Source organism: Rhinopithecus roxellana, chromosome 5 (genome assembly GCF_007565055.1).
Source record: "Rhinopithecus roxellana isolate Shanxi Qingling chromosome 5, ASM756505v1, whole genome shotgun sequence".
In the NCBI taxonomy this organism is placed as follows: domain Eukaryota; kingdom Metazoa; phylum Chordata; class Mammalia; order Primates; family Cercopithecidae; genus Rhinopithecus; species Rhinopithecus roxellana.
Window position 1 is genome coordinate 46,162,442 of NC_044553.1, and position 22,890 is coordinate 46,185,331.

The 22,890-nt window shown below is 37.1% G+C and overlaps 1 protein-coding gene across 9 annotated transcripts in view; it reads right to left on the reverse strand.

The window, feature by feature from the left end:
* Positions 1-22,890, reverse strand: part of SLTM (SAFB like transcription modulator) — a 55,712-nt gene that overhangs the window by 14,867 nt on the left and 17,955 nt on the right. Inside the window, exons 4-12 of one of the 9 annotated variants that reach the window (XM_030930375.1) lie at positions 20,144-20,341; positions 19,223-19,270; positions 7,950-7,977; positions 6,153-6,393; positions 5,496-5,545; positions 3,550-3,668; positions 879-1,028; positions 537-640; positions 267-433 (exon numbers count right to left, since the gene is read on the reverse strand). In XM_030930375.1, coding sequence (XP_030786235.1) covers positions 267-433; positions 537-640; positions 879-1,028; positions 3,550-3,668; positions 5,496-5,545; positions 6,153-6,393; positions 7,950-7,977; positions 19,223-19,270; positions 20,144-20,341 — 1,105 coding nt within the window. Of the gene's footprint in view, positions 1-266; positions 434-536; positions 641-878; positions 1,029-3,549; positions 3,669-5,495; positions 5,546-6,152; positions 6,622-7,949; positions 7,978-19,222; positions 19,271-20,143; positions 20,342-22,890 lie in introns of all 9 variants that reach the window. The other 8 variants (XM_030930373.1, XM_030930372.1, XM_030930377.1 and 5 more) reach the window with 8 other exon arrangements.

Consider the following 22,890-nt stretch of genomic DNA (forward strand, 5'->3'; position numbering starts at 1 on the left):
CCAAAAGATCCTAATTCAATAGTACTAATCAATGACCATTTTAAGTCAGCCCAGAATAGCAAAGGAGGTTAGCTGGAAGAAAACATTTGTTTGTTTCCCCAGAATAGAAAAGAAGACAATTACTCCTACTAGACCTCCTTTCCTACCACAATGACACCTAACAACAAAGCTTACATCTCTGGATTATAATTTCAGGTTTTCCCTTCCACTGTAAAAATTAAGCAGTAGAATGCATTAGAAAGGGATTGAAAAGATATATAGCATACTTATTCGCTTCTTTTCTTCACTTTTTTTAATCGATTCTGATGTTTGGCCACTTGCTCCATTATCATTCTTCTCATCTTTACCTTCTATTTTCTTAGTATCCTTGCTTTCTTTTTTTTCAGATTTCTCAGATGATCTTTTCTCTTCTTTTTTGACAGAGGCTTGTGTCCTGACCATACCACCCCAGACAAAAAAAAAATAGAAATGAGTACTTCATAATGTACCAAAAAAGTGTTTATCAAAATAAATAAATAAAAATAATAAATCCTTACTTGCTACTTCTATCACTCATATTTTTTTTATCTCCGGAACTTCTTGAACTACTCTTTTCATCATTTTCTTTCTTCAATTCTTTCTTAGAGGGATCACCTTTTACCTGAAAGATTTGAACCAGAAAAACAATTTATACATATGGTTACAATTTTGTGATTATAAAAAGTGTGCTAATGGCAGAAAATTTGGAAAAGATAGAAAATTATAAGGAAAGTAAAAACTACAAACACATAAAAATTAAAAATAATTGCAAATTCTACTCCCTGCTACTGTTAACAGCTATGAGTCGAGAACTAGCCATCAAATTCGACTTGCTTGGATAAACAGTTAGGCAAGCTTACTTTTTCAACAGAAATCAGCTGTCCATGCAGCTCAGTGCGATGAAGATGTGCAATACACCTGGACACCTCTGTGCTTGAAGACATAGTTACAATGCCATAGCATTTTGCCCCAGGACTTCGAGCATTTGTAACTACTTTTGCACTCAGAACCTATAAAATGAGACTGTACTTTAGAGAGTTTTACAACTTCCAACTACACACACTTCCAAATACATGAAATTTCAAAACGGAAACTATATATTAATTCAGGGTGTATCTTATTCTGTTTCACATATATATGTATATATTTTTTGAGATGGAGTCACACTCTGTCGCCCAGGCTGGAGTGCAGTGGTGTGATCTCGGCTCACTGCAACCTCTGCCTTCTGGATTCAAGTGATTCTCCTCCCTCAGCCTCTCAAGTAGCTGGGATTACAGGCATGCACCACCACGTCCTGCTAATTTTTATATTTTTAGTACAGACAGGGTTTCGCCACATTGGCCAGCTGGTCTCAAATGCCTGACCTCAGGTGATCGGCCTACCTCGGCCTCCCACAGTGCTGGGATTACAGGCATGAGCCACTGCACCCAGCCTATTTCATATTCTTGTGATCACCATCTACATTACCCATCTTAATAAATATTCAGGGGAACAATTTAAAGTGCCAAAAAGCAATTTAACCTTCTTTTTATATTTATTTCCTCCCCTCAAATATGTAGCCAAAGTAGCCAAAACAATCTCATCAATGAAGTAATGGCACAATTAATAAAAGCAAATAAATTGGATTTGAACCAAAATATCCCTATCATAGGCCCACCCTGAATGTCTTTAGAGAAGAAGTTTCTAGTATTTTAATGAGTGTTGATACTTTTCTATAATGAGTAAAGAACCAATCACATATAAAAAAGCAGACTTAAAAATGCACCCCCCGAAAAACACCCTAAAGCTAGAAAGACAACATTTTCAATCTATGTGCTTTTCAAATGTATATGAAAATGACAAATAATTTCAATTCTGTAAGATGGATAGTTAAGAGAGACAAAGCAGGTATGGATGAGTGAGAAGAAAAGTGAGAGAACAATTCAGTGCTGAACAGAGTAAAGACATAAAGCTGTGAACAAGGAAACAGGAAAATCAGGAGTTTTATGGTGTGGGTGGCTGGAACCAACTAACTTTTACCTCAACCCTAGGAAAGGCTGATTTGCCCCATAGCCATTTAATTTTTAACTCCATGGGTCTTCCTACCAAATAAATGGTATCCGCATATAGTTTTACTACTAATATCAACATTAAAATATTGTTTTCACATCTCTAACAATACATTATTGAAAACAGAAGAAAAAATAACACAGCCTACCATGGGACTACAATTCTCAGCATTCTATTTCTGACACCTACAAGAACCTCCTTTACACTCAGGCAACTCACTAAAGCAGGAAAAAAAAGCCTCTGAAAATCAAGAGGACAGGTTGTGGTAATATTAACGGCTATTTACCAATAATGGTCACTAATTCAGTAATTTCAATATCTGAAAGCCTATCATGTGCACATGAAGTACAGTAAATAAGGTCCCTGACCTCGAAGAGCTTACACTGGAGTACATTAACTATGATGTATATGAAAAACTGTAAGTAGACAGTATTGAGTGCCCTCAGGGATGCAGCTCACAATTCAAAGCATTCGTTATTAATGGAATATTCTTTGACTACTCCTTCTCTTCCTTTAGGTCTCCCCTTAACTGCCAGAGAAACTTTTCCTGATGAACTAATCACAGTAAAGACTCCCCCTTTTAACACCTGTGTACTTTTCCTTTGCAGCACTTAAAACAACTTCTGATTAAATTTATATATACAGGCATGGTGCAGTGGTTCACACCTGTAACCCCAGCACTTTGGGAGGCTCATACGGGGGTGGATCACCTGAAGCCAGGAGTTTGAGACCAGCCTGGTCAACATAGTGAAAACCTCATCTCTACTAAAAATACAAAAATTAGCCCACTGCAGTTGCTCATGCCTGTAATCCCAGTTACTAGGAAGGCTGAGGCATGAGAATAGTTTAAACTTGGGAGGCAGAGGTCACAGTGAGCCCATGTCACACTGCTACACCCCAGCCTGGGTGACAGAGTGAGACTGTGTCTCAAAAAGAAAAAAAAAGTTTGTATATAAACTTAATATAGATACATGTTTATATATAACTTTATATAAGTTTAAACGATTCTAATGCCTATATAATAGCCGATTTTACATTTTTCTCCATTACTGGACTAGAAATCTATAACAAGGATCGTATATGGTTCCCCCCAACCCCCAATGAATTATATATCCCACTGCCTAATAACAGTCTAAATATAAATATATTTTTTCAAGATGTCCAAATCAGGCTCAGCAATATGCTAGATCCCAAGCTACGTGCTACAAAGTATCATGATGAATAAACTTAGTCTTTGGCTTAAATAGGTTTAAAGTTTGGAATACAAAGATTCCCAAGGCTCAGAGACAGATTAAATGATGAAACACTATTTATCCCTTAACTCTCTCATCTACCATTACCACAGAATTCAGTAATTAAGTCTATTAACCGTCCTAAGAGATACAACAAATTAGAAGATATTTATGTAACGGTATTTAGAATACAATCCTCATTTCATATGCAGATACTAGAAAGACGGATAAAAAGGTAAAAAGAATGTACCTTTCCATATTTGCCAAAGAGGTTCTTCAAATCAGCAGCTTTGGTATTAGATGAAAGTCCACTAACCCAGATATTTTTAGTTGAGCTTCCACTGCTACCACTAGTACTACTTGTACTTCCTAGAATAGATTTAATATCAGATGTTTAAGTATCCCAATCAGAATCTTTAAACAAAATAAAGGGGCCACATTCTTTCCAAACTATAATTTTGATAGTGTGACATTACTATATAAAAATCCTGTGTTTATTATTATTGAAATCAAACAACAGACAACATAATTAGTGAGGGAAAAAATCTGAATGTATGTACATTTCCTTTGTATGAGTTCTAAGCTGAAGAGGGTAAAAAAATCAATTTGCTGTTCGGTTTTAATAATTTATAGTCTACCACTGCACTGAATAGAGACAACTAGGAAGCAGTCATTTAGCAATGAACAGACTGTTTAGTTGCCACATCTGCTGTGGGCTTTAGATCCTTAGACATTGACATGGAAGAAGAAAAAAGTCAGAACAAGGTATACATTTTTCAAGAATTTATATGGTTAATAACAAAGACGAACCAACTGGTACACCTTCATTCCCTATTAGAGAATAGGTAAGACAAAATGGGAATTATATGCAGCTGAGTAATTCTAGAGTCAATAAGAAACAATCTTCTGAAACAAAACAACTCCAAGATTAAAGATCAGAGATCTGAAAATCCTTTGTAATAGGTAAATGATTATATGAATCATTTCTGTACTATGTCACACACGAATTACGGCTTCATACATGTAGAGGCCATATCTTAGGATACAGGCCTAGCCAGTCACCCTTTTCTTCAAATGTGCTATAATAAAAGGGAAATTTTCATTCACTTGATTTTATTTGGAAAATAATTTTTACTCACTTTAAGAGAAACAGTACACAAGCAATTAAAAGGAACAATTTCTATATTTCACATTAAATGGAGAAAGAGTAAAAATTTTAGATGTTTTAAAAAATCACATGTATTAACAGTTGTGAAACTACTTTCAGCGTAGACTCAGAGGGAGAGAAGATAACACATACCTGGCTCAAATATTTTAAATATGAATGGTTGATACTTGATTCTGTTCTTACAAAGGGTATTCATCAAGGATCTTATAAAATGTTAACTCAATGTTTGTGTATCATTTTTGTAACCAGTAACATTTGGGCCCAGATATGTTACTAATTACAGAAAAACTTTTTTTTTTTCCTTAAAAGACCAATTGGCTTAAAATAAACTATAGAAGATGCATACAATTCTCCTTTATACATTTAGGAGGTATTTAAAAGCTTTGTAGTACCTGAATGTTTTATTTTCCCTTAAAATCCTTTTGTAGAAAGTAAGTATTTTTCAAGTAAACACAGCCCATGTACAAGATGAAACTATAGCTCATGGGCATGAGATTTCTCAGTATCAGAAAGCAACTAAATACTGCACTTTGAAACTTACAAGAATTTTAAAAAAAGAAAAACGAACACTAGACTCCACAAATACACACAAGTATTATTTAATTAGCTAAGATATACTATTCAAAATAGTACCAGAAAGTATAATCTGTGTACAGGGAATAGGTTGTGGTGATATACAGTAGTTATAAATGAGTTAACAGAAGATAAAATAGTTCTGAAATTATAATGTAAGAAAATATCTATTAATATCCAACACAGTCCCTTAGAACACACCAGGTAAGTGTTCCCTAGCCAATGGGTTTTTAACATACCCAATACCAGTTCACAAAGTAAGTAAACAGTAATACATCAATCAGTTTTCTATACTCTATATAATTCCACAGTTTACATAAAGACCATCTCAAGTTTCTAGTCTGTCAATAAAATTTTTAAGGACTAAATGTCAAAGAAAACACCACACAACTACTACTTTTTAATGAAAATATGCAATGTCAACACTTAAATAAATAGGGAAAAAAACCCTTTACCTTTGTCATCTTTAGATGATGTCTTGCTGTCTTTAGATTCCTTTGAAGAGCTAAAGAGGCAAATCACCAGAAGAAAATTGAAAACAAAAACAAAACCAAACCCAAAATAGAACAGCTTGATATTCACTATATTTCAAACTAGTGCTATTCATACAAATTAACAATTCCAAAGGCCTAGATTAGGTTATTTGAACAAATGACTCCCTGAGGATTCTTGTACTGATTTTCCCCAAGATGCCTGAAGATCTAGATTTTCTGACAATTCTATTCAGTGGAAATATGGCCATCTTCTCCAGATTTCAGGACTGGGACTTGACTTCATTTTGTGTTCTTAGAACTGATAGTTGTTCATTAACCATCACCACAAGGATTTTAAAAAATAAAACACAAAAATTGTCAATTTGAAAAAAAAAAAAACAAAAACAACAAAAAACCAAATATATGCTGACATTCGACAATGCAATCAGTAGAACACACTGCATTATTATGAAGATCTTGAAAATTTTTAAAAGTAACTTATGACGGTCAAAAATATTATAGGCAGGATCATAAGACACTAATTACTGTACATGTTCTTGAAGCCACCCCCTTAATGTAGAGTGATCTTATTGAATGCTGGAATTCAGTATCGTAAAGAACTGACATAGAAAAACAAACCTCTTTGCTTGACCAGAGGCCCCAGTAGACGAGGGCCCTTTCTTCAAAGTATCCTTTTCTTTGTCTCCAGATTCTGCTTTCTTAGAACTTTCTCTGGCTTCCTTCTCGACAGGGTCACCCTTCACGCAGTCTTCCTTCTTACCATCTTTATGGTTCGCATTCATCTCATAATCCTTGCTTTCCTTCTCCGGGCTCTGTGCAATGGCGTCCTGCCCATCTTTTGGCTTACTTGCTTCAGAATCTGTAATTTTCACATTTTTACCTGTTTCTAGGAGGTCATCACCATCAAAATCCAGGGTGATGGCATCTTCAGCCTGGATTGTGACCGAGATGTTGTCATCCTCAGCTTCTTTCACAGTCGTATGAGCTTCCATCTCTTCATGAGCTGTGTGATCAGCCTCAGCTAGGCTCCCTTCTGAAGGAAGAGGTTTAGATACTTCTTGTGTACCATCACCAGAACCTGCTATATCTAAGAGGATTTAACAGGAATAAATATGGCAAAACAAGAAGTTTAAACAATTTCATATTCATAAGCTAGAATAGGACCTAGAAAATATAAAGCCAGTTATTAGCACTGATGGAAGGTTAGGAGGAAAAAAAAAAAAAAAAAACACAAGGGTATTAACTAACATAAACCATCCTTTACCCAGGATCACTTATTCTTCATGGAAAAAATGATCTCTACATACAAACACCAAACAACAACAGTGAGAAAATGGTTCCATCCTGAAGATACCAGCTCTTCATTTCTGGTTATAAGTTAATGGCATATGGAAGATTTTGTTCCTCCAAGGGACAGTGACAAAAGTGCAGATTGTTGTTCAATGCTCGAATTATCCTGGGATTGAACCCTAGTGACCTTCAGAACTCCCATGGTGACTTCTTGACAGGTCACAGTCTGAGGATATCAATCAGTCTTCAAAGTATTTCAGGGCCCCATCTTTTCCACTCTTCAATGCTTGAGTAGTCCAGATTCGTATGGAAAACTGGTACAGAAGGCTCCAAAGATGCTCCTGCTCCGTAACGTTCAGGAAATTGGTTATTTTGTCTTCATCCCGTCCAGTCAGTCTGCAATTACCATTTTCAAAGATGTCTTGCATTCCCCCAAAACAGAAAGGCTTCGGGCATGTGACATTTTCAGTCAGTAGCTTTACTTTGTCATTGCTTCTAGGCTTTTTATTTGCCTTGCTTAACCCTGCTCCATGTCCTTTCTAGTCCAAAGTAGGATCCTTTGACTTCTGTCCAAGGACTCTTCCATAACCTCCTACTGACCACATGTATTACTACTGTTGCCCCTGTATGTGTATTGAATGAGACAGCTCGTCTAAACTAAAATTGTCAGATAACCGTATGGAAGTTTCTCTAAGCAGCAAACACAAAGTCAGTCTCCTGGTCATTCATCATTTTTAGGACTAGTTGTAAAATTCACTGTGAGTTATGCACTCGGACTCCAGTAAGCACACATGAGTTACTGCAGTGTCAGTCTTAAGAATTTAATCAACTTACCGTATACCAGAAGTTATTTTAAAAATAAAAATTGGGTTAAATAAAAAATAGCATTGCTCACTACAGTAACTGATATGTACTATTAAGTTGGAATGTATCTTTAGTGTTCAAAAGAAAATTAAAACCAATTAGAAAATAAAATCAAGATGCTAACTTAATTCACTAAATAGATAAATTTGAAAATAAACTAATTTCAAAAATCAGATTTCAAATAAGGAGTGCTTTATTTTCACATAATTTATTGTTTTTCTAAATTTTAGCAATTTTTACTCTTTTCAGCATCAAACATACCTTTCTCATTTTCTTCTTCCTCACCATCCTGAAATTCAAAGAATAATCAAATGTAAAAATGAATTCACATAAAACTAGATTTTAGTAATAGTACAGAATCAGCCAAGTGAAATTTGGTGGATAGCTTCATATTATTATGTAGAGATACCTAACACTAACAAATAAATAGGCTATTCCCATCAAAACCAGAGTCCATGTAGAGAGAGATGTGGCACAAATCTGGTACATCTTAGAAAACAGGTATATCTATCAATGAGTAGATCAATAACAAACTGGATTAATTTTTTTTGTATTCAAAACTGGTTTATATAATCCAATTCTTCCTCATATCAAAGAGCTGTCAATAAAAAGACTGACCTGATGACGTGTTTTATGTTACTCAGTTCACAGGTACTCCTAGCTAAGATATACTATTCAAAATAGTACCAGAAAGTATAACCTGTAGACGTAACTTTCAAGAGCTTGGATACACAGTAATGAACAAACCAAACAAACAAACAACACTCCCCTTTAAGTATATCAGACATTAGAAGAACAGTTACTAAGTCAGTTTCAAATTATTAATTCTTTTAATGTGTTAAAAGTGAGTTCATATCAACCACTGCACTCCAGCCTGGGTGACAGTAAATCCCTGTCTCAAAAAAAGAGTTCATAGTTGTCATACATATACTGATGGCCAAGCCAATTTTAAAATGGTATTTGTGCTATAGGTAATTAAAACAAGTAACCCACATATTTTTAAAACATGATTTTAATTTTAAAATATTTGACAGCTTCACTAAAATTAAAATTGAGAATGTGCTAGCTTAAAAATAAAAGTGTCATAAAGGGGAGAAGCTTAATTTGCTCTACTAAGCAAATAATGCAAACATCACTGAAGTAATCAGACCAACAGAGAACCAACATTTTCCGAAACATAAGACTATAAAGAATAAAGTAATATGCATTCTAATCTCAATAACTGAAAAAATTAAAGAATCATTTTACTTTTTAGAGACGAGTCTTGCTATTGATGCTCAGGTGGTCTCGAACTCCTGGCCTTAAGCTGATTCTCCCACCTTATCATCCCAAGTAGCTGGGATTACAGGTGCAAACCACTGCTTGGCTTAACAAATGTTTTGATTTTTTTTTTTTTTTAAACAGCTTCTTACTCTGTCGTCCAGGCTAGAGTGCGGCAGCATGATCATAGCTCACTGCAGCCTTAACCCCTGGGCTCAAGTGATCCTCCTGCCACAGCCTCCTGAGTAGCTGGGACTACAGATGTGTGCCACCATACCCAGCAAATTTTTTTTTTAAATTCTGAGTGGAGAAGACGTCTTGCTATGTTGCCCAGGCTGGTCTGGAACTCCTGGGCTCAAGCGTTCATTCCTCCTGCCTCAGCCTCCCAAAGTTCTAGGATTTACAGGTGCAAGCCACTGTGCCCTACCAAATGTTTTATTAACTTTTTTTTTTTTTTTTTTTGAAACTGAGTTTTGCTCTGTCCCCCAGGCTGGAGTGCAGCGGCATGATCTCGGCTCACTGCAACCTCCGCCTCCTGGGTTCAAGCGATTCTCCTACCTCAGCCTCCCAAGGAGCTAGGATTACAGGCACCCACCACCATGCCCAGCTAATTTTTATTATTATTTTTTTGAGACGGAGTCTCCCTCTATCAACCAGGCTGGAGTGCAGTGGTGCGATCTTGGCTCACTGCAACCTCCGCCTCCTGGGTTCAAGTGATTCTCCTGCCTCAGCCTCCCAAGTAGCTGGGACTACAGGCATGTGCCACTATGCCCAGTTAATTTTTTTTATTTTTAGTACAGACGGGGTTTCACCATATTAGCCAGGACAGTCTCGATCTCCTGACCTCGTAATCCGCCCGCCTCAGCCTCCCAAAGTGCTCGGATTACAGGCGTGAGCCACCGTATCCAGCCTAATTTTTGTATTTTTAGTAGAGATGGGGTTTCACCATGTTGACTAGGCTAATCTCGAAATCCTGGCCTCAGGTGATCTGCCCGCCTCGGCCTCCCAAAGTGCTGGGATTATAGGCGTGAGCCAGCGTGTCCAGCTTTTAATAACTTTTAAAAGAAAAACTAATCAGAAGTACACTGTTTAAAGTCAGGCGATGTGAAGCTTGTTGTGAAATTACCACATACAAAGCCTTAGAGCAGTGGTTCTCAAACCTGAGCATGCATCAGAATCCCCTGGAGGGCTTGTTCAAATAAAACACAGATTTTGATTCAGAAGGTCTGGAATGAGGCTTTAGAATGTGCATCTCTAACAAGGTACCAGGTGAAATTAATGCTGTTGGTACAGAGAGAACACTAAGCATTGCTGCCTTTATAGAGTGACAACCTCTTAGTGAAAAAAGACTAAAGTTGAAACATAAGTAGAACTTTAAACAGCTTATTTATAATACAATTTTAGATTCGTATAACAGCATGCACTTCTTAAAATGTCAGATATTTTACAGTGTGCTCAAAATACATTTGGATAATAATTTCTTTTTTCAAAATATTTCTTTCTTTTTTAAACTTGTGTGTGTGTGAGACTGTCTCACTCTGTCACCCAGGCTGAAGTGCAGTGGTGTGATCTCGGCTCCTGCAACCTCTGCCTCCCAGGCTCAAGTTGATCCTCCCGCCCCGGCCTCTCGAGTAGCTGGAACTACAGGTGTGTGCCACCACACCTGGCTAATTTTTTGGGTATTTTTTGGTAGAGACAGGGTTTCACCATCTTGCCCAGGCTGGTCTCGAACCCCTGAGCCCAGGCGCTCTACCTGCCTTGGCCCCTCAACATGCTGGGATTACAGACATGAGCTACCACGCCTGGCCAACAATAATAATTTCTATGAAATCATTTATTAATAAGTGATATTTGGACTAAGTTAAAGTGTGCCAATTAGGGAATGACCCATTATTTTACAACTAGGGTAACATGAAAGAAACTAAAAATACTAAAAACCTTGACCATAAGCTAAGAAGTAAAATAGTCCAGGACAAGTAAATCATCAACTCACAGCAATGTAAATTCTATCACTATCTAAGTCCATTATACTGTGCTCTAAGAATTCCTCTTTATTTTTTCTGAGACAGAGTCTCACTCCGTCAACCCAGGCTGGAGTGCAGTGGTGCGATCTCAGCTCTCTGCAAACCTCCACCTCCCGGGTTCCAGGGATTCTTATGCCTCAGCCTTCCCAGTATGCGCCACCACACCTGGCTTTTTTGTTTGTTTTATTTTGTTGAGATTGAGTGTCACTCTGTCACCCAGGATGGAGTGCAGTGGTACAATCTCGGCTCACTGCACCTCTGACTTCCTGGTTCAAGCGATTCTCCTGCCTCAGCCTCCCGAGTAGCTGGGATTACAGGTAGGTACCATTATGCCCAGCTAATTTTTGTATTTTTAGTAGAGGTGGGGTTTCACATTGTTGGCCAAGATGGTCTTGATCTCCTGACCTCATAATCCACCTGCCTCGGCCTCCCAAAGTGCTGGGATTACAGGCATGAGCCACCGCGCCGAGCCAATTTTTGTATTTTTAGTAGAGACAGGATTTCACCATGTTGGTCAGGCTGGTCTTGAACTCCTGGCCTCAAGTGATCCTTTCGCCTTAGCCTCCCAAAGTGCTGAGATTACAGGCAGGAGCCACTGCACCCAGCCTGTAAGAATGTCTTCATAAATTGTTTTACTAGAATATACTTTTAAGCATTATGTGTTCAATTTGCAGTATTTGGAAAGGAAAGAACACTTTAACTTGGGTGGAATGGTAGAGACAGCAAGGGAAGAATGAGTTATGCTTAAATTATGGATAAATCTTTTTCTTTCAAACTGTCTTTTAGTTTAGTAATTTTTCTTGAAGCAATAAACTGAGACACCCCAGCTTGTATTTAAAGCAGACTAAATGAACTTAAAGAATGCAACACGTGGCCGGGCATGGTGGCTTGGGCCTGTAATCTCAGCACTTTAGGAGGCTGAGGCAGGAGGTTCGCTTGAGGTCACGAGTTTGAGACCCGTCTGGGCAACCTAGGTAAAACCCTGTCTCTATTTTAGAAAAATATGTATTTAAAAAAAAAATTTTTTTTAAAGAATGCAGTTTGACTCTCCTTATCTACCTCAGATGCGAAGAGCACACCATTTCCAAGTTAATATTTTAGAGATGTAAAACTGAAAGGAAGCTTCAAGAAAAAAAATGTCCAAATTATTGGCTATTTTAAAAAGTAAAATTTTTTAAATACTATGATGTTAAAAAAAAAAAAAACTTTGTTCTATTGTAGTTCCTGTCAATTATAATGTTATTTCTAGTTGCTAAAGTAACTAGTAAGGTTTGTCTTACTTGCTAGAGAATTTTTAGGTTTTTATCTTAATAATTCAGCATGTCTTCTGAAGGGTTTCATAATTTAAAGAGAAACTTTATGACATATACTTAAATGCCGATAGGGAAATGGCCTGACCCAATTCTAGAAAACAAAACTGATTACAGTGTGGGTGGAGCACAAAAACAACTTGGGTAAAGTAGAAAAGATGAACCACACCTAAATGCCTGTTGATTTTACTGCGCAGTATGTGCAGCAAGCATAGCACTAACCATAAGTCCTAAATAAGTCCAAAATACTTGCAATAAGGAAACAAACCAAGAAATATAATGGGAAATTTTCTCTGTCTAAATGGTATGTATGCACAGACATGATATGCAACTATTTGAAAACAATTCCCCCCATTGAAAACAGATTTTTTTTCCAAATGAGGAAAAAAGCAAAATTTTAATTTTAAAATTAACCACTCAAGTTTCTCTTAAAAAAATATTTAACATATGAAGATGAAGCAAATGTCTACAAACTCATGTTGTTTATCTCACAGGGGGATCTGCAATCCTTAGTCAAATGCTAAAAGACATAAAGTTCCTTTATTTTCATTTCATCCTAGGAGCAGCAATGACTGCTAAGAGACAAAGACAAGCCTAGGACTTATTTTTCAGTGAACCAAGTATTTACTACATATCCAATTTTACTACTTCCCATAGGTTATCTTATGATATATGTACATGTATAGGCTAAGTAAGAAGACCTCCTTTCCTCTGGCTTGATATGTAAACACTATACTCGGACTGAACAAATCTTCATGATAACTTTAAACCACTATTTACCTATCTGGGAATATGCTAAACATCAAGGGAAGTACAAAATGCTTGGCACATAAGTACTCAAAAATACCTGTTGAATGAATGTACTAAATAAATGTAATGGGCCGGGCGCGGTGGCTCAAGCCTGTAATCCCAGCACTTTGGGAGACCGAGACGGGCGGATCACGAGGTCAGGAGATCAAGACCATCCTGGCTAACCCGGTGAAACCCCATCTCTACTAAAAAAAAATACAAAAAACTAGCCGGGCAAGGTGGTGAGTGCCTGTAGTCCCAGCTACTCCGGAGGCTGAGGCAGGAGAATGGCGTGAACCCGGGAGGCGGAGCTTGCAGTGAGCTGAGATTTGGCCACTGCACTCCAGGCTGGGTGACAGAGCGAGACTCCGCCTCAGAAAAAAATAAATAAATAAAAAAATAAATGTAATGTAAGACTGCTGTTTTTAGCTGGAAAGACTGAACTAACTGCTTGATTTTCATGTATCTGAAGCGCTTAACTTTGGCACTATGTTAAGTACAATAGAACTCAGAAAACATTTGCTAGTGTGGAGTTACTTAGTGAAAAGAATATCAGACTAGGCATCATGACACCTAGGTATTTACCCTGTGGTTATCACTGAAACAGTTTTACTCTGTGGTATGTCACCTGTCTGGATGAATTTACCTATAAAGTGGAGTTGACATGTAAACCATGTAAGATATATCAAGGATTGAGTAAGGTAATGGATATAAAAAGTTCTCTGTGAATAGTAAAGCACTACATATAAGAGAGAGATGAAAGAAAGCTTTGTGGAGATAAGAGGTGAATCTGGCTATGAGAGGTATATAGATTTTCATATGACAAAAAGTAAGATTTTTCAGGTTAGTGAAATATTAGGGGCAAGGGCAAATAGAAAAAGGAATACACATAATATTAAAGACTGAAGAGGTTCTTGAAACTAGAGGAAATTTTTAAGAATAAAAGCATATTAAAGCCAGGCATGATGGCTCACACCTGTAATCCGAACACTTTGGGAGGCCGAGATGGGTGGATTGCTTGGGCTCAGGAGTTCGAGACCAGACTGGGCAACAAGGCGAACCCCCATCTCTACAAAAAATACAAAAGTCAGATGGGTGTGGTAGTGCACGCCTGTAGTCCCAGCTACTGGGGAGACTGAGGTGCGGTGATCACTTGAGCCTGGGAGGTCAAGGCTGCACTGAGGGGAGATTGTGTCACTGCACTCCAGCCTGGGCGACAGAGCAAGACCTGGTCTCAAAAAAAAAAAAAAAAAAAAAAAAAAAATTAAAGCATTAGCAAACAAGATTTTAGAGAAAAAGCTCCAGAAATTTCTCAAGTAAGCAGTATGTTCAAGCTAGTAAAACAACACTACAAATGACCACTAATTGCACATATACTACATCAGAATCTATGATTAATCCCTGTATCAACTGAGTAGGAATTATAATATTCATTTTATAGACATATAAATTGACTAATAGAGAACCTGCCACAATCACAATATTGTAATTAACTAATAGAAGTAGAATCTGAACCAAAGTCCACCTGGTATAACTTCCTAGAGGCTAATGCCTAAAGATTTCAGCTTCAAGTCAAAGCCTGAGGACTGGCTCTTGAAACAGACAAATCCCTATATAAATATGCTGCACATATGTGTGTGTATATACATATATATATATATATATATATATATATAATTTTTCTTTTCTTTTTTTTTTTTTTTTGAGACAGAGTCTTCTCTGTTGCTCATGATGGAGTGCATTGGCACAATCACGGGTCACTGCAGCCTCAACCTCCTGGGCTCAAGCAATCCTTCCACTTCAATCTACCTCCTGAGTAGCTAGGACCACACGTGTGCGCCAACACACCCAGCTAACTTTTGTATTTTTTGTAGAGATGGGGGTTTGCCTTGTTTCCCAAGCTGGTCTCAAACTCTTGAGCTCAAGTGATCAGCCCGCCTAAGTTTCCCAAAGAACTGAGATTACAGGCATGAGCCACTGCATCCAGCCAGATTAAATTTTCTAATTTTTTTCGAGATAGGGTCTTGCTCTGTTGACCAGGTTGGAGTATAGTTGCGTGATCTTGGCCCACTGCAGCCTTGACCTCCTGCAGTCAAGTGATCTTCAAGCCTCAGCCTCCTGAGTAGCTGGGACTACAGGCATGGACCACCACACCCAGCTATTTTAATTTTTTTTTTTTTTGTAGAGACAAAGTCTTAACTATGTTGCCCAGGCTGGTCTTGAACTCCTGGCCTTAAGCAATCCTTCCATCTCAGCCTTCCAAAGTGCTGTGATTACAGGCATGAGCCACCACTAAACTTTCAAAAGCAATACCTAAATACTGAAAATAAATGAAACAGATCAACCTAGATATGTATCAGTGGGTGATACAACCATACAGAATGGAAAGAACTTAAAACACGGTGATTTGTTCATCCGCAGAGGAAAACATCCTTGCGAAAAATATGTCTTAAAAAGTCTTAAATTACTTTCAGTAACTGCATTGGTGGTAGTGTTGGTATAATCATTCTAAAGTTGTTGTATGTGTACCGTAAGATAAAGTAAATGGTTATCTTGGAAATATCATATGAATTGAAGGTCTATTTTATCTTAAAAGTAAAAATAAGCAAAACCAAAGAAAACAACTCCAACATTTTCTCTAGCATTGTACATTGAAAAGACCTAGAAACAATGAACAACTCAGCAGCAGTGAACACCCCCACCACCTAGATTGTTGTCTTGAAATACGATTTACCACTATAAAGAAGAAATGCCTAATTATAGTTCTAGAGCAGGAAATGGCATATCTTTACACACCATCAAGCAAGGAATCAATCAAAGTCTACTAGGATCATGTTGAAAGGACTCAAAAGCCAACTTGATGAGGCTCTCACTACATGGAACAATGTAAGCATTAAGGTTAATAACTGTGATGGACCAAAATACATTACATATATACAAATCCATGAATTCAAAATGAATCTAAAGAGGAAAAAAGGAAAAATTAAGAACTGGCCACTGTCAGAGATGCCAGTGAACCAGCTCAATATTCTGAAAATTGGTAAATAAAAAGGAAAGAATCAAACATATATCCTGGCTTTCCTGTGTAAATGATACCACAGGGTAACCAAATAGTAAATAAGGGAAAGTTTCTCTTTCTAGAAACATTCCAACATATAAAGAAGAAATGATAGAATTAGAATAGCATCCCTTTGCAACCCCTAATTGGGTATGAATCATCAATGATTGGTACCATCACAAAAAGACAACCAGATATTATGTGCATCCAAATAGAAGAATACAGTACTATACCTATGAGGTGGCTGTGTGTGTGCTGGTGTGGGGTGTTAACGCTGAATCTGAGAGCAAGCCTCTAGATGCTACAACCAACTTAACAATTTACAAAAAATACAATAAACAAAGGAACATGTTGACCACCATAAGAATGTAATCAGCAAAATCCAGGCCTTGGAAGCTCTACAGCAGCAACTGGCAAACTACATGAGATGCCTGTTTTTGCTAACCCTTGCTCTGTGGGATAAGCAAGTTGCTTTTTTCAACAAATAAAATAGTAAGAGGAAAACAGATGGAAGGGAAAACCTCCTAAAACATTTCAATCAATCACAACATACAGATCTTACTGGTATCTGGATTTAAACAAGACATAATGAAAAAAAAAAACCTATAGAAAATTGAACATTTGAATCCTAACTGTATATTTCATAATATAAAATTTTTATTTTAGGAGTGCTAATATAAAAAATAAGAGTTCTCTTTTAGAGATACATACTGAAATTTTTCAAGGGAAATACGTTTGGATTTGTTTCAAAATAATGCAGAAGGGAGAAAGTAAACAGAAGCATAGAGGAAAATAAGACTGGCCATTAACTGAAAACAGGATACACTATGCAGTATCCCTGAATGCACATAGTAATAGACTCAGTAAGCATATTTAGATGCGTTAGATCATATGGAACCTAGATACATTTGTTTCTACATGTTCCATTAGACATTATTTAGAAAGAGGAAAAAGGTCATTTTAAAGAAAACTTCTCTAAAAATGTAACCTCATCTTTTGATACAATATGGCAAATCTTGCTCCCCGATAAGAAATACATAACTGTTCTTCCTTCAGATATATTTCCATCCATTTAAAAAATGTTTGTAATGAAGTTTATTATTTAGGTGGGTATCCTTAGATATGATGCCTTCATACAACTCACACAGTGGACAACTATAGGCGTGGTCCTTGACAGAAGCTAATATCCAGCTGCCAAATAATATAAAGACCTCAACTTCCCCTTTTTGCAAATCAGTAATCTAGAAAAGGTACTCTCTCGATTTAAGAGTTAATTTTCCTCATAGATTCTTTCTTTTTTTTTTCCAAGACAAGTCTCGGTCTGTTGCCCAGGCTGGAGTGCAGTGGCACGATCTCGGCTCACTGCAACCTCTGCCTCCCAGGTTCAAGCCATTCTCCTGCCTCAGCCTCCCAAGTAACTGGGACTACAGGTGTCCAACACCAGGCCTGGCTAATTTTTTGTATTTTTAGTAGAGACCGGGTTTCACCATATTGGTCAGGCTGGTCTCGAACTCCTGACCTTGTGATCCACCTGCCTCGGCCTCCCAAAGTGCTGGGATTACAGGCATGAGCCACAGCGCCCAGCCCCTCATAGATTCTTTATCACTAGGAAATCAATGTACTTAGGGACAGCCTTACAGACTTTCACCATTCTAATATTTCCTTTCTGAGTATTCCAAATGATCAGCAACATTTCTCCCAGAAATGCACTTTTTCTGCAAAATGCAACTTCTCCTCCACTGCAACACACAGAGAGGCAATATACAGCCTCAGAAGCATTTGTGACTCACTAGCATTTCAAAGGCAAGAGCACTGCAGGAAAGAAAGCATGCAGGGGCCATCAACTAAGCAGTCCATGAACACAAGGCCCAAGTATTCTTCTAGGAAATACTACCCAGAGGAAATAACTGACCTGATGACTATCTTTTCTGAATCTAGTAAACAAAGGAACCCATATCTCTATTTGAAAGTACACCATTTAAAGAGGACACGATCCTCTCCTACTTGGATAACTGTGGTAATTCTAGAGCTAATATATGCCAATGGGCGCTGACTCCCTTCGCTGGGGATGTGTGCATTTATTTATCAGATGAAAGCCAACTTGGATCAAAACCACCAAACCCTCTCTGGTTATTATAAGATTAAAAATAAAAAGGAAATTAAGAGGACACAAAAACAAAGGGTTCTTTAGTTACAGATATGAGAAAAAGACAAAGGATAAGTTTTTAAGCAGAAATTGATCTACAGATGTCTGCTTATAACATCTGTAAGTCACTTTAAAAAGTCCACTATGTGTATCACATTAGCAGCAACACGTTATTACACACTGAAGTGCAGTCGTTTGCAGTACACACATACCCCCCAAGTAAATTTCTAGAAATTTTTAATCATTTTTAGACTATGCCTGTTACAGGAGTGTTAAATTAACAAAATTTTAAATAAAGCTTTGAAAAGGATATTAGTACTTTTAAATGACTTATTTTATAACAAGTGACAAGAAAAAAAATCAAGAAGAATGTAGACTTCTCAAAAGACTAGTAACCAGAGTTAGGTTTTACAGAAAGGATGGACTTTTTTCTAAAATTCTGAAAATGATAGGAAACTCATAATAACTCCAATTATCTTTCTGGCAACAGAAATTTCAGCTGCCAATCTTTTTTTTGTCTGTTTGTTTTTGGTTTTTTTTGAGACAGAGTCTCACTCTGTCGCCCAGGCTGAAGTGCAGTGGTGCGATCTCGGCTCACTGCAAGCTCCGCCTCCCGGGTTCGCACTTCAGCCACCTGAGTAGGTGCTTCAGCCACCTGAGTAGCTGGGACTACAGGTGCCCACCACCACACCCAGCTAATTTTTTGTATTTTTAGTAGAGACAGGGTTTCACTGTGTTAGCCAGGATGGTCTCGATTTCCTGACCTCGTGATCCACCTGCCTCGGCCTTGCCAATAGTTTTAAGTACTTTGTGTATGTCACGTAAATAACTCAGTATTAAATTTAAGACAGTTACATGAATTAAAGAATTATTAAGTCAAAATAAGATTCCTTTTCCAAGCCCTTCCACCCACAATATCAAATTCATAGGACTAAATGTAAACTTACTTGGGCTGTTAGAAAGGTATCATCTTCACCTTCTTGAGCTTCAATTTCCTATGTAAAAGGGTATACAATAGCTTTGCTTTACAAAATATCTGGGTAACATGAGAATGCTTTTATGCTTATACCTGATTATCATTTGCCTTGTTTTCTGTATAATGTCTATGATACCATGGGTACTAAATCAATGCTTAATATTCAGACTATATTTTATGCCAAAAAAAAATTAGCCATGTCGCTAGAGAATCAGAAACATTTTTCTTGAGCCCCTCATTTATTAGGTAGGTAGAAGGGAAGTGTTTTAAGCATGAATACTAACAGCACTGACTCCTTAACCCACTGACTTTCTTAAAATGTACTAACATACTTCAAAGCAGGACAAATGGTCTATTTCAAAGAAAATATTTGGAAATATTATCTACTTTAAAATTAAACTTTCATAAGTAATTCCCCACCCTTGATATAACCAAAGAAATGTAAATTAAAGTAACCTTTTATACTTGCTAAGGTAGCAGAAAGGGGAAAAAACCCTACCACCAAGTAATGCTGGCAATGCCAGAATGAAATTGGTACATTCATTTCATCGTGGAGTAGGGAAAAAGCCTTAAAACTTAAAATGTCCAAAATTAAAGGAGTATATTAGAATTGTAGAAAGCAGTCTAATAAATTATGGGAAAATTATGAAATTATATGTTATATGAAAATACAGAATATCAACTTAACTCTATAACAACTATGTAAAAATATATAAGAAATAAGCAAAAATTTAAAAGGTTGCCTAAGGTGGTAGGATTTTAAATGACTTATAAGTAGCTTTAGTAACACATCTTTTAAAAATTCTGAGACTTCCAAATTGAACTAGAAAAAAGTACTTTTTATTATTTAAAACTTATCTGTGTCATGTTTTAAAAAAAACTGGCTAAAGACCTGACTTTCGATGTCCTCTTTTTCTATATCTTCTATTCCTTCTGCCTCTATTAATTCATGAGCTCTCTTGTTTTCTTCTGCAGAGAGTAACTCCTTGGAATGCACATTTTCTTCTTCATTTTCACCAAATTCTTCAGAGTCCTTTAGTTCATCATTTCCATCTTGCTCATGTGCCTCTTGATTCTCCAATTCACAGTCCTTTTAATGGTAAGAAAATTTGGTACAACTAGAGGCAAAGTAGCGTGGGCTATCCACCAAATGTTTTCGGTAATTTACACCTTTAAATGTGTCAAATTTGATCATATTTTAATATTCCCAAAGTTCAATCATTTTACCTTATATATTAACTGTGTCTTCAAAAATAGGTCTAATACCACGATCGTCAAACATGAATCTGAGTTCTCAAATTTCTCACACTAAAATGCACACTAATTGAATTGCTACTAGAGATGCTCTAAATTCCAGTTATTTAATATTTACCAAGCCACCTTCTAGGAGCTGTCCAAAAAATATGGCTTGATTTCTCCGTGTGCCATACGTTGATTTAACTTCAAAGACTTTGGAAGTCTTATACATTAAAACAAAGTTTACTTCTAATAATAAAGAACACCCAACTGCTGCATCAATGCCTGTTCTTGAAAAATATGCAAATAACTAATTGAAATGTATTTGTTTTGAAATCTACCACTGTGCCAAATGTCAATTAGGAAGGGTAACACAGGTTGGGACTGGGTCTGTTTGTCCTTCAAAGTTTATGGATATATGGTACTTCAGTGAAAACAAAATCAGCAATCTGCTCAATTTCCTCTGATTAAGTGCAGAGAAAGGGGTGAAAGCAATAAAGGTTCCTTCCTTTTTTCCTGTTCTTATGGTAAATCCAGCAGATTTAAGAAAAGGCTTCTCGGTTAAAAGGTAAAAGAGGCAGAGGCATGACGACTAATCATTCACAGCTAAACTGCGGTGAGGAAACTGAAATTTCTATCGAGAGGTGGGCACAGAAAAGAATATGATTGTTTTGGAATGTGGAGTGCTTGCAGAGCAGGGGATCTCTTGTTTGACCAAACGTACTCCAGTATGAGTTGGGGAGCGTGAGGAGTTGAAAATGGAGTACATGGCTGTATTATGGCAGAAGTATAGGCGCAAGAAAGATCAAGCGAAGTTACCAAGGAAACTTCACCTATTCTGAGGTGCCAACTTTGACCAATCTCCTCACCTATTCACAGAAGCAATTTCTATACAATTCTGGTATTTAGGCAATAGGTGATATTTACCAACCATTACTGTATAAATTCCAAAATTATCAACTGTGGGAGATGAGAAAAATACAGTCATTTAATTTCTATCAAATACATCACATTAATACTTCCAAAAATAAACTGAAGATATCTTTAAACAGAATTTTTAAGAAAGCTCCTAGGGCTGGGCGTGGTGGCTCATGCCTGTAATCCCAGCACTTTAGGAGGCCAAGATGGGCGGGCGGATCATGAGGTCAGGAGTTCGAGGCCGGCCTGGCCAACATGGTGAAATCCCGTCTCTACTAAAAATACAAAAATTAGCCGGGCCTGGTGGCATATGCCTGTAATCCCAGCTACTCGGGAGGCTGAGGCAGGAGACTCTCTTGAACCAGGGTGGTGGAGGTTGCAGTGAGCCGAGATTACACCACTGCACTCCAGCCTGGGCAACAGGGCGAGACTCCATCTCAAAAAAACAAACAAACAAAAAGTTCCCTTGTTATTCTAGATGTTATGACCAGGTTTATTTAACAATAACACAAAGGCATCCTTTGTGGCACATATAAGAGACAGTACTATTATTCTTCTGAATAGACGTGTATATCTCCTTAGGACATTTCAAATGACTATAACATTTTTATGAACTGAAGAGCTGGAAGAAACAAATTTGAAAAGTAAAAGATTTTTTTACTGAGTCATAATGTTTTTACAGTTTATGGATAATGTTTGCTTAATCATACACTTACTGGTGAAGACAACTGGAGAAAAATAGGAAGAAAGGAACAAACCTGATGGAAGATATATAATAAGGGTAACAGAATACCAAAACTTAAAGGCTCAAACACAAGGTGATTACAGGCATGCAATCATCAATTTTCATGGATCCCTGGGCAAACAGTTCCTAAAATTATCTGCTTTCAGGGTTAACTCCTCAACAAAACACCTTTTGGGGGTGGGGCTGTGTGTGTGTCTGTCTGTGTGTGTGTGCAGTGTGGAGAGTGAAGAGAGCTAGGAGGCAGGAGAGATGGGTGGGTAAATGAACATGAGCTGACTCTATGGTAAAACACACAAACATCAAGAGACATGATGACAATATGGACTAGTTTTACCCAGAAAACAGAATATATGGGGGCACAAATGTACATAATTCAAGAGAAACTATACTCACGAAATAATTCCTGCAAATACCACAATACTTAAGAACTAATAAGCAGATCACTTTTCATTAAAATAATAATAATAAAAAATTTTAAACCCTAACTACAATTACAAACAGCTTGTTCTATAGCTGTAGTATATAGAATTGCCACAACCCCAATTAAAATTACATCCATAATTTTTCTGGCCAGCCAGTTTTGAAATACACTCATTTTTGGCCCCAAAAGGCCTCGCTTATTCATCTTTAAATGGCAAAACAAATTTCTTAATTTGATCTCTCTCTCTCTCTTTTTTTTTTTTTTTTTGAGACGGAGTCTTGCTCTGTTGCCCAGGCTGGAGTACACTGGCACCATCTTG